This window comes from Astatotilapia calliptera, chromosome 22 (genome assembly GCF_964374335.1).
Source record: "Astatotilapia calliptera chromosome 22, fAstCal68.1, whole genome shotgun sequence".
Classification (NCBI taxonomy): Eukaryota; Metazoa; Chordata; class Actinopteri; order Cichliformes; family Cichlidae; genus Astatotilapia; species Astatotilapia calliptera.
The window spans coordinates 21,319,838-21,332,040 of NC_137442.1; the positions used below are offsets into that span (position 1 = coordinate 21,319,838).

At 42.7% G+C, this 12,203-nt stretch overlaps 1 protein-coding gene and 1 long non-coding RNA gene across 2 annotated transcripts; one reads left to right on the top strand and one right to left on the bottom strand.

The window, feature by feature from the left end:
* Nucleotides 1-284: 284 nt before the first annotated feature.
* On the bottom strand, nt 285-11,826 carry LOC145423486 (uncharacterized). The gene is made up of 2 exons (XR_013904546.1): nt 11,622-11,826; nt 285-461 (listed from the first exon to the last, which is right to left on the bottom strand). It is a non-coding gene; the product is annotated as an uncharacterized LOC145423486 (long non-coding RNA).
* Nucleotides 8,999-11,295, top strand: dlx6a (distal-less homeobox 6a). Its single transcript, XM_026156168.2, has 3 exons — nt 8,999-9,305; nt 10,018-10,211; nt 10,456-11,295. Exons 1-3 carry the CDS (start codon nt 8,999-9,001, stop codon nt 10,693-10,695), a joined length of 741 nt encoding a protein of 246 aa, XP_026011953.1. The 3' UTR covers nt 10,696-11,295.
* Nucleotides 11,827-12,203: the final 377 nt, after the last annotated feature.

Below are 12,203 nucleotides of genomic sequence, written 5' to 3' on the forward strand. Positions count from 1 at the left end.
AGCGCTGCTCTGAACATTCCCCATGATTCCCCCTGATTGATCTTCCCCCGGTCTGAAACACCTATTATTAGCCACGAGCCTAATAGCACCAGGATGGCTCAGCGCTCTCCCAGGGGCCAATTCTCCGGTCATCTGCCCCTCACTCACCACAGCTGTGGAAACCAACCAGGGAGAGGGTGGAGAGACAGGGGGAGGCGAGGAGGAGATGGAGCTGCCAAGAGGGGATGGAGGCGTACCTATTGGATGAAGGGTGTGGGAGGGAGGGAGGTGAGTGAAAGAAAAAAGGGGTGGGGGGTGCGGGGGGAGAGGTTGAAGGGGAAAGGGAGAGAGGGGTAGAGTGGGCATGAAGAGAGAAATGGAGAGGAGAGAAGGGGGCAGAATGGAGAAGAGATGGAGACAGTGGCTGGACATGGATTGGGGGGTGGTGATGGTGGTGTGGGGGTTGGAGAACATAAGAGGAACTGAGAGGGGGTGGGGGACACAAAGAGAGACAAAGTTATTCACAGGTATTTATCTTCCTTAAAAAAAAAATCAATCAATCTCACTTTTGCCAAAAGTTGAAATGAAAAACATGCCACCGTATATTTATGCCCGTTTTAATTTTTCAGTCTGACCCATAATCATCTTTCAACTTCCAGGTGAGGAAGCTGCACTTACGCACTGAAAAGGTTAAGCACAAAGAACGATTGTCTGTTTTAAATTGAATGAAAACTCCAGCCAATCAGGTCGTTTTAGCGTTGATTGTAAAGTCTCAGTGCTTAAGGAAAGCACTGAGATCTGTATTATCCTTAAGCAATAACACTTCATTATTTGTCACTCTTTATATATTATTTTTGATTTTAAGCATTTCAATAAATCTTCTATAACCAGAAAACCCATAAGTTTGAGCTTTTGTTGTTCATTAGCAACACTTAATCGTATTTATATCTACTTAAAATTGTATTACAGTCTTTTACAAACATACTGCAAATCAGTGGCTCATATGGTAACCTTAGAGCTGACACTTAAATCATAAAATGTGATACATTTTTTAATAACCCCCCTGACAGTGTCAGATATGTTTGCAAGCAGTGAAGATAAAAGTCAATGTTCAAGGTCCCAATGCCAGAGCTGCCATCCGGATGCCCCAAGGTTAGATGTCAACAATAAGAAAGTTTGCACGAAACACAAAGCTGAATGAGAAATGTTGATTGCTGTCTGCCCGTTTTTTTGGGTAATCTTTTTTTTTTGTTTGCGATGGGTTGAGGTCAGAAGTCATCTGTTAATCGCCCCTTCAGTCTCTTTGATTGAGTGAGCCCTCAGGTGAGGCGTAATGCATTTTCAAGGGCAATGATGACAATAATTGGCTACCTTCACTTCACCAAAATGGACAAAGTCCTAAAAATGTCTCCACTCAAATCTGACAGTTCATTGCAAATGAAAATAAAGCCTGCGAAGGTTTACCAGGCGATGAATTAATAGCTGTGATATTATGAGGCTGGCTATAACCATGATCTCCTGGCCAGATTATTAAGTTGATCTGTGGTCTGTGGTTTTTGTTAACTCAGAGGACACTGGACACTGCTCACTAGTATTTCACAGCAGTGTAAATGCATGGCGTTGTTGGGGTGGGCTTTGCATCCATGTGCCTGCTCCATATTTTAAGGAGTTTGTGTGTTTCATTATTTTTGTTTGTTTTTTTTGTGTGTGTTAGATATAATTACATATTAAATAATTGGCTTCAGAGTAATTTAGAGAAGCTTGAGATTAATGCAATGGCTGTATCGCTGAGTGTAGCAATAATAACAAACCCAGGAGGGCCAAGATATACACAAAGGGTCTGATAATGATTATAGGGATGTTTGATTTATATATATATGTATATAAAATATGTAACATTTTATCTAAATAAAAGCAAAATCTTTATAAAGGTTTTAGCTTTAAAACTATATTTCAGGAATAATTTCTGCAAATGAAAAAAAAGCAGATTTTTTACAGATTTTTTAAAAGATTTTACACTTTTATCCACATTCACCTCATCCGAGGAAGCCTGTGTGTTTCTTGCAGGAACACGACCATATTTCTTAATAATAATAACAATAAAGCTACACTTAATCCACTGAGTTACACAAACTCTCTGTGAGCACAAAACCTTAAAAAAAACCCCAAGGCCTACGAGAGCAGCAGGTTTCAGGGAGTGTCCAAAGGTTCAGCAAAGGTGCGCACCACCTATCACCTGACAGGCTCCTGCTAAGAAGCAGCAGAGAATGAGACGGGCTCTGCCAGCGCACTAGATTTCACCAGGTGTGACTCCCTTTCTCCTCACTTTCCTTCCACTTCAGCTCACACTGTGCTCTTAAATTTCACGCTCTTTTATTTTGCAGTCGGTGTCGGCTATTGTGAGCAGCACCTCCTTCAGCGGGGCATTCATCTCTATACGTGAGCCAGGACTTTCCTGTTTGAGGGCACGCTATTTGGTTATTAGTTTGCACCGTGTGCATTGGGGATATGTGTTGTGGGTGTTTTCTAAGGAGCAGTTTTATCTGCATGTATAGCCCCAACAACAGGATTAAAAAAAAAATGAGGCTCATTTTCTTATTTCTTACAAAGTTGAATCCTGTAAAAGACTAAATATATGTGCATATGTGCATATTTGTAGTCTAATATAACAAAAACATTTTTTAAATATTCCTTTTGTTAGATTCATCTTATTTCCCAAGCAGATGAAGCTTATCTTATATGTTAGTGGGATTTTAAATGCTTAAAATCCCTTCATTTGGCCTGCCTGTGCTCTAAATCTGAGCATTATTGGACACATGTGTGTTGTGATCCACAGTTTAGACACACAGATTTAAATTTCTTTCTCCATTCTGTGGCTAAAACATCCTTTTCATCCCTCACATCTGTAAATGAGATTAGGTTCCCTAAGTGGCCACACTTTATTAAGAAGCCAACCATTTTAATGATTATTTCCCAAACAACAATACTGCTGTGTGCTACAGCCTTTTTTATTTTAATTTTTATTTTATCGTACTAGAGAACTCCTGCGAGGACGGACCAAGTTGTGATGGGATGTTTAGTGTCCACGAACAATTTATGATACCCCTTCCTAAAGGTTCACCATAATCCGTGTGACATTTCTCCATCCATCAGACTGCATGCCACATATGACGCGCACCGGTGGCGCGCTCAGACTCTGTGGAGGTTGCAAAAACCACCTGCCTCCTCAGACACAGACACTAAACCCTCCTCCTGCACCGCTGGCCCCTCAAACACTGACACGTAAAGCATACATTTAATTATATCACCTCAACGAAAATGATTTAATTAAGTTTGTAGCACGTTATTTAGATTCATATTATTTTTTAGATCAGGCGCAGTAGAATACCTACTATATGAACTGCAGAAGTGATTAACGTGATAATAATGACGAGGACCGTGACGATAATAGTAGCAGCAGCATAAATGTTATTATTAATAATAATAAGATAAGATAAGATATATTTTCCATACATGCTGTATATAAATATATAGCTACCAATTTAAGGAACGTGTATATAATTATATTTCGCTCTTTAATCTGCATCTTTTTTTCTGTAAAGTTTGCTCTTCATTTGTGCCTAATGGCCAAACATTTCAGGAGTTTGCTTAATGCTCCTCGTTGTCAAGTTTTCTTTACTAATTTCTGTCTTTCATTCTTTTTTCCCCCTTTCTCCTCTCTGTCACGACAGATGAAAAGGCGCTCTGATTATTCCAGAAGGTTGGGAAATAAATGATTGTCTTTGAAGTAGGCCCGGGCCTTGGACTACATTAGAAGCCAAGCATGTGATTTGCAACTGTTGAAGTAAAACCTTCACTCTGCTACAGAAAAAAAAAAAAAGGAAAAATGAGGAGGGTGGCTTCTCGGCAAAAGAAAATGGTATCTTTGTTTGCTCCCCTTTGTTTATCAGGGGATTCTTTCTCATTTCCCCCCCTTTTTTTCATTTTTACTAATTCATTTCAATGGCTTTCAAACTGGAAAATGGAAATGTTGCTCCTGCCCTCTATTTCGGCGGCAGCGTCCTGGCAACAGAGCAATTTTCTATCATCAGGGATAAACGGCATCGAACAGTACATTCTGATAAAAAAAAAAAAAGGAAAGAAAGAAAAAAAGCCCATGATTGCTGGCCTTCCTGTCTGTCATCTACCGACCAAATCCTCTCCTTCAAGACCGACCACTGTGCTGTCAGACCTAATAATGTCGCGTATTAAGTCGAGAGAGGGGGGAAAGGGGGGACTACATGCACCCCCGGTTCTCACTAGTCTTATTTGTCACCAACATTAAATTCAGATCAACTTTTTGTATGTAGCTCCTTTGTTATTTACTCCTTTGTACAGGAACAGTGAGTTAGGCGTGTGCTCGCCGAGTTATAGCGTAACAGCCTAAAATAAAACAAACTGCTATATTGTTAATTCTTCGCAACAAATGCCCTAAGCAGCCTTCTGCAGTCTTCCTTATTATTATTATTATTATTTTACTTTCATCGCGTTATCAAATTCAGTGGCTTTGAGGCCGTTTTCATTAATCCAGTTACGCTTCACCAGCTCGTTTGCCTTCGTATTTTGCCACCATTTCAGAAGCAAACGAGCAAATATAAACACCATATGACTGGTGCAGGAAACTAAGCAATGCAATCACTCAGGTGGACCTAAACATTCAATATAGGAAGGCGACAAAAGAAACAAGCGGTCTTAATTAGAACATGGGCCCTAAGTGGGTCCAGTGCAGCTTCAGTCGTGCCAAATTAAATCCATTAGTCTACGAGAGGCTGTGAAGACTCAGTGATGCAAGCCTGTGCTTATTTGTGGTCATTTAGCTCAACTACGATGGGTCCATCTGAAGGCCGTTGCCTGCACCTGGGGGCCATCCATGCATGTGCCAATTTTGCTATTTAACCGAGAGATAATGCAATCCTAATTTATGATGCAAAAGTTATGGTAAACAGTCGTCTGCCTGGCAGCGCTTGGTTATCTTTATAGCAAAACCACACTCATTTTTCTCGGTGTAGTTGCACGTTTTTACAAATCACATCAAAGCCTGGCGTAAGCGAGTTTGCATTAGTGCGCTGTGCGCAATTTGCGTGCGTAAAAGCGTCGAGCCGCCATTTGGACACGGATGAACTGTACTGATCGGTGATCGTTTTCGGGCGGTGTGTGTGTGTGTGTGTGTGTGTGTGTGTGTGTGTGTGTGTGTGTGTGTGTGTGTGTGTGTGTGTGTGTGTGTGTGTGTGTGTGAGAGAGAGAGAGGGCGGTTTGCTCCAGTGAATCCAGTTACAATGAACCACGTTATGCTGACAGCTGTGTGTGGCATGCATCTGCGCTTCTCTTTTGCCACTTCCCGCCCTTCGCACGGCAGAGATGGAGAGCAGTCGACGCCTGGCTGTCTGTGAAGCGCCAGTGGCTTTGCGCTGTGGAGAAGGGAGACATGTTGTTTAAGTGCCTCCCGGTGTCTTTCTGCAGTGACTTGCCTCAGCGTCCTCAACCGCTCCTAGTCCCTGGGAAGCCAAAGAAGTGGCTTTCCATGGGAGCCAGTCAATAGCTGTTAGTGGGACCGACCGCAAACACCCAGCCTCTCATTTACAGTTATGACCTATGTTCTGTTGGAACTCTGTGTTAACGCTCAGATACGATTAACACGTGTGGCCAGATAGACTGAAAAAGACACGCGGTGCTAAAACAGGCAGTGACACGCATTCAGAAAGAGGTGGGGAGATCACATTTACGCATGTATAGATCACCTTATCCACAAGCGTGCTGATATTACCAATTTAGGTTATGTCCTATCGGCTGTGTTAACCACAACATGCCGTTAAGTTCCACCTGTAAATGCAGGCGTGCAAATCTTCTCAGTTTCCATGTACTGCCGTCACAGACAGTGGATGTTAGGGGAAATCCCAGGCCTGATACAGACCCGGCGTTTGGATATTGGAGTGATTTTAAAGAGTCATTCATCAGCGTTTATAAGACAGCAGGAAATAAAGACCACTTCTGTTAAACCAGCACGGCCATTGATTGTGCTGAAGGTCAATCATCTACTTAGGGACAAAGTGATTTCTAGATTTGCAGCTGAACGCTGCTCATTTTGTGATTGACATTTTGTCGAGCTGAAATATAAAATAATTTTTCTCCAGAATAAGGCCATGAACTTGTATAATCCAAGATTAACCGGAGACATGATACAGCAGGTGAAGAATGACTCAAGGGTGTCATTTTTAAAATATATAATTTTTATAGGATAATTGTTTTTGCTTCTGTTCTTTTTAGTAATAAAGTACAATTAAAGTTTTTTTAAACAGTCCACTGATTACATGTTATATGGGTCGCTGTTTGCAATCAGACACGGCTGTCAGCACGCGTGCAAAAAGCCCAGATCTTAAACATTTCAAAAACACCAAGGTCGAGTATGTCATGTTCTCTCCATTCAAGCAAATCCGTCCTTTCACCACTTCACTTAATCTCGGTGTGCACAGAAACACGCCTGCAGGGACGTCGAGACTTTGACATTACCCGCACAGTCATCTTAATCTTAATAATTCCGACGGTGGCGCGCTTGTGATGCTGCAAAAAAACAAAACAAAACAACAACAACAAAACCTGGGGAATGAAGATGTCTCATATAACGAAGGCTGGGGTTTTAAGTCCGCGGGGAAGCGGCTAACATCACTGCAAAGCATGTTCGTGTTTGTAGTAGGACTCAAAGGCGATTAGAAAAGCTATCGGATCTGGTTTCTCCTCTGCGTGTCCAAGTGGAACACGGGCAGGGGAATTGGCCACTATGCTAGATCACTGAGGGGTGACCAAGGTGGGCTGACTCATTCCAGGTCTGCGAGGCCACACTCTTTGCTTAAAATAGCGAATTACAAGAGGCAATAAAATCATTCGTCAATGTCAGCAAAAGAAGCTCTTACCTGCAGCCCTCCCGACGACAAAAGAGCAACTCTGATTAATCTGAATCAGACTCGCTTAATCTAAAGGACTCTGCAGGAATAAAACAAATCCATGTGGATGCCTTCGGCTGCAACACATCCCTGCCTCTGTGCTCCCCTCCTTGCTCCGCTGCTGTAAAATGATTATCCGGCTGGGTTGTGCACTTTTAAATCCCACAAAGTAAATAACAACCGTAGCTGACGATAATAGCAAGGTACCAAGTTCTTGTTACAGAAAAGGAGAAAATTGAAACTAAACGCTGCATTTAGACAACCATTTTTGATAAGAGGATAATTGAGGCCACACTGGCGTATAATTAGGGGATAATTTATGCTATATCCACTTTTATTCCACCCTCCCAAAATAAATCCAGTCCATAATCATTACAGGCGAATTGTTCTTAATTTTATAGCTGCAATTTGAGTAAAGTGTGGCCGCTAATCAAATAGGTTTTCGTAGTAACTTGATTGCAACCATAATTATTTTGCGTCGCCTTTTTTTTTTGTTAAATCGCTAAATGCCACATTGCGTGGAAAAAAATGCTGAAAGTGGTGCAAAACATGATTTGAATACCTATTGCATTATTATAAGCGGAAATAGCATTTTATTCTTATTTGCTACTCGAACATGGCAGCCCTTGGAGACAAACTGTATAATTTACATATATTGAGGACCCTATCAGGCCTCATATTGCAACAGGGATAAAAGACACTGTCAGTTTATCCGGGTATCCACCCTTCTATCTGCAAAATAACCTATTGTACCTCAGGCATATTGTTATTTGATGTGTCACATGTACGGTATTTTGAATTGTCTGAGGATCCTTAATCATATGGTCAGTAGCCCCGGGAAAAAATGAACAGTTATAATATATGTTACTTTCAGAGCAGAAGAGGGTGGGGTTTGAAGAGGGGGACAGCTCATTAGGCAAACATCAAAGCAAATACTACACTGCAAAAAACAACAAAAAAAGTGTTTTTCTTATCAAATAGGCTGTCAAGATAAAAAATAAAAATGAAAAAGTTAAATGAAATTAAGAATAACAATTCAAGTCTAAGATAAACTTTCGCTCACTTCCAGATCTACTCCACCTGTTCCAGGTGTTTCCTTGGCATTAAACGCGTCACTCTCCCGCTATAGGCATTAATATTTTAAGTGTCACAAAATGTAAAAACCTTAAAAGAGCCACATAGTGCAGCTGGGATTATTCTTTACTCTTTTATAAATTTGACTGAAAAATCCTTTTTCAAATAAAATTATTGCTGGTTTGAGGAGATTGGTGTTAATAGTATTATTTTTTTTTAATGTAGGGTAAAATAATTCAGTTTCGGTTTGAAATCGATTCAGCTATTCCCGAACACGTGTTTGTGTGATGCTTTCCTATATGCAATTACTTCCTCAGCAAATGAGGACCTAAAGCCAGAAAAGTAAATAGGGGAAACGTAAAGACTGCCCGCTTCAGATTAAATCAAAGTGCACGCTATATGTTGCGCGTCGCGCGTAATTTGGAGTTTGGGTTAAAAAACAAAATCGACTCGGCAGTTTCCAAAAGAGCGGAGGTTTTTTTTTTCTCTCTCCCTTTTTTTTAAACGTGTGGGGCTTGTCTGTAGGAATTAGGCGTCTTTCCCACCACATATTATTTCCCCCATAGTTGTGGTGGGAGCTGGTAAGGTGGGTTAACTCCAGCTCAAGTCTCCGTGAAGCGCAGAGCAGTGATGACGTTGGGTTGGATGACCAATCGGGAGGCGCTGCCCTTTGGAGACAAACCATTTTACTTGTAGTGTCTGCATCAAGTCTGGAAGCAAGGGCTCAATTTTAACAGAATCCACCTTAAAATCTCTCCCTTAACTTATGCCTACCTTCCACCACTTTGAGTGAGAATATCACAGGACAAGGGGGGGAAATAAAGACGCCTCTGGAAAAATCGGGTGTTAATAGGACAATATCTGCTCGCGGTGGAGAGAGGGGAGAGAGACAACAGCACAGCGAGAGAGAAAAAACCGATTTGGTCTTGAGAGAGAGGGGGGTGAGTGCTCTCAAGGCAGAAAATTCGATGATGACCATGACTACGATGGCTGACGGTCTGGAGGCTCAGGACTCGTCCAAGTCTGCTTTCATGGAGTTTGGACAGCAGTCGCACTCACAGCAGAGCTCCCCATCGATGGGCAGCGGCCACTACCCGCTGCACTGTCTCCACTCCGGCTCACACTCTCACCACCAGCACGACAACACCCCGTACCCCGGGAGCAACACCTACAACAGGTCGTTACCTTACCCTTACGTGAGCCATCCACACCACAGCCCGTACCTGCCGTCCTATCACAACAACATGGGAGGACAGACAAGGTTAGACGGCACAGGTAAGAGACCCGCGTTTTTCGCCAGCCAAATGGAAAATGCACCACAGCGTGCTCGACAGTGCCATTAGAGCATACCTCCTTCTTCTTCGTTTTCTTTTCTTTTCTTTTTTTTAGTGCGGGTGGTCCACAGTGGGGATCGAACATTTCTCCATGCCAGCCTCGTGGTGTCATGCCCAAATCACCGCACGGCCGCTCCAAATTCGGGAATTATCTTTCGAGCGTAGGCGGGCGATCGCGAAAATTGTGCGTAAATGGCACCGGATAATTCAAGATCCAGCCTTCTTTTTCTTCCTCCGCCGTCCCCTCCTAGCACTCCCTTCGGTTCCCCCACAAAATCTGCTTCAAATGCCCGGGGTGTGATCATGTCGACCGTGCAATCCTCACCAACTACTCGTGGAAATTAGGCCCGCACGCCTTGAATGTTGTAATTAGCATTTAATTGACATGTCATTACCAGCAATATCCTAAATATGACAGCGTATGAGGATTGCGGGCTGCCTCGGCGCTTAAAGCCAACGAGGGAGAGAGAGATGTCAGCGTTTATCAGCCAGAATTTTCATTGTTTTTTTCTCACATTGTTTGTCCCCCCTCGATTTACTCTTTACCGCAACTATATATATTTTTTCAGCGTGCTTCCTGCACACAAATGAACGCGTACAGCGTGCCTGTGGGCTTGAACAATAATAATAACGTTTGCTTGTTTTTGTTGCAGAGCAGCAGAAGACGACAGTGATCGAAAACGGGGAGATTCGTTTTAACGGCAAAGGCAAGAAGATTCGCAAACCTCGGACAATTTATTCCAGTTTGCAGCTTCAAGCACTGAACCACCGTTTCCAGCAAACACAGTACCTCGCTTTACCGGAGCGCGCCGAGCTGGCCGCCTCTCTAGGACTGACGCAAACACAGGTATGAGGAGAAACGCGCACTGCTTTACATTTTAACACTGCCTCCAGAAACAAAATGTACTGTATCAGTTTGGTAATTTTAATAAACGTTGTATTTTGATTTCTCACTTTATTAATCTTGTGTGCTTCTATATTTTGTATATTAATTATATTAAAAGACGAAATGTTGCGTAAATACAACTGACCTCCATGTGGGATCTTTATCCTTAACTAACGGCGCGCGCCCCTCTCGTCCTCTCCCGCAGGTAAAAATTTGGTTTCAGAATAAAAGGTCAAAGTTCAAGAAGCTGCTGAAGCAAGGCGGTAACCCGCACGAGAGCGAGCCCATCCCGGGCTCCATGTCCCTGTCCCCGCGCTCTCCGAGCATCCCCCCAATCTGGGACGTGTCGGCCTCATCCAAAGGAGTAAACATGCCGGCCAACAGCTACATGCCCGGCTACTCTCACTGGTATTCCTCCCCACATCAAGACTCAATGCAGAGATAGACTGACGACGAAAGCAAGGTCAGGGAGCCTGTCTTGGAGAGGCCTCCGGATCTCGGCAATGCAGTTTCCAACGTAGCCTACAATTTGTGTCAGCTCAGAAACTGGATGCTGGAGAGGAGCAGGCAACAACAACAACAACAACAACAACGAAAAAAAGCCCCCTCTCTCTTCCACTCCTTTGCTGAAGGATGAGACACAGCCAAGCCTCGGTGTGTGTGATGATGATGACACAAACAAGGGAACTAACCATTTTTAGCGTACATGGCTGTTCAGTGGGCTCGCATTTGTTATGCTTTCATTCTTGTCACCATCTGAACCGTCAATATACCAAATATTATCAGTGACATTTTAGCCACTTTGGACAAAGACTGCTCACACTCTCTATGCGCTGCTGTGGCGCCCAGAAACCTTTTTTTTTCTTTTGCCATGGTGGACTGCTTTTTTTTTCAAAATTTTCTTCCTTCAATTTTTTTTCCCTCCCTGATTGTTTCTCCAACATGCAAAACCAAGCAAATTGTCTGTCTGTAAATATAATCTGCGATTTTAGTTGTACATACACTTTTTATGTTTTGTCAGATTGAGTAAACGGTGACTCAAAAACAGACTCCTGCTGTTCCATGATTTCAAAAAAAAAAGAAGAAGAAGAAATGGGTGGGGGTGGGGGGAAGAAGAAAAAGATATTCATTTTAATCTAGGCCTTTTTGTGCGTCATATTGGGCCAACATCACGTCCAAAAAAGGGCCTATTTCCCGTCTCCCTGGTGTGTGCAAGCTCAGAGCAGACAACACGAGCATAAGTTAATGACACGGTGCTCACTGAAAAGCCCATTTCACTAGAGTAAACATTTTAAATAAATCCAATGAATGAAAAACTCCACAGTATATAGATTTATCAAACGCACTCAGCACCAGAGGAAATTAACTTACCCTCAACCCGCCGCTGCCTACATTCACCTCGAAAGACATTTGCTCCAGGTCCAGCTTATCTTGTCATTTTCACCCTCAATTATTAGAAGTATTGACAAAATGTTTTCTCCCTTCTCTCCGTCCTAATGCAGGCCGTTAAATGCCAAGCTCCGCGGGATCGATGCTGAACAAAGCAGCCAGCTGCAGCGGCGTTCAATATGAAGGAGATATTTGGGACAATTTGTGGGTTTTTATCCAAGTGAGGCTTTTTTTCTCTCTCCCCATTCTCATAAATGCAGACATAATTAGGGTAATTTTTGATGTAGCCCGCTGATTACAGCGTTTTTACCGTCAAAGATAATTACCTGTAATTTTCTACCACTTTTAATACTAAAAGGCATCTTTATTTGGATTTGAGGTAGCACAGATGGAACAAAAGGGAAAATTATTCGGTTATTCATATACAAATTGCTGAGAAGAGTGAGCGCTCGGGATATTATCTGAAATTACAACGCTGAAAAGCTTCATGCAGCTGTCAAGTCGCGGATGTCCCACTGGCGCACATTCAGCATACCTGGGCCCCCAGGCTGGGGCCTATCTGCT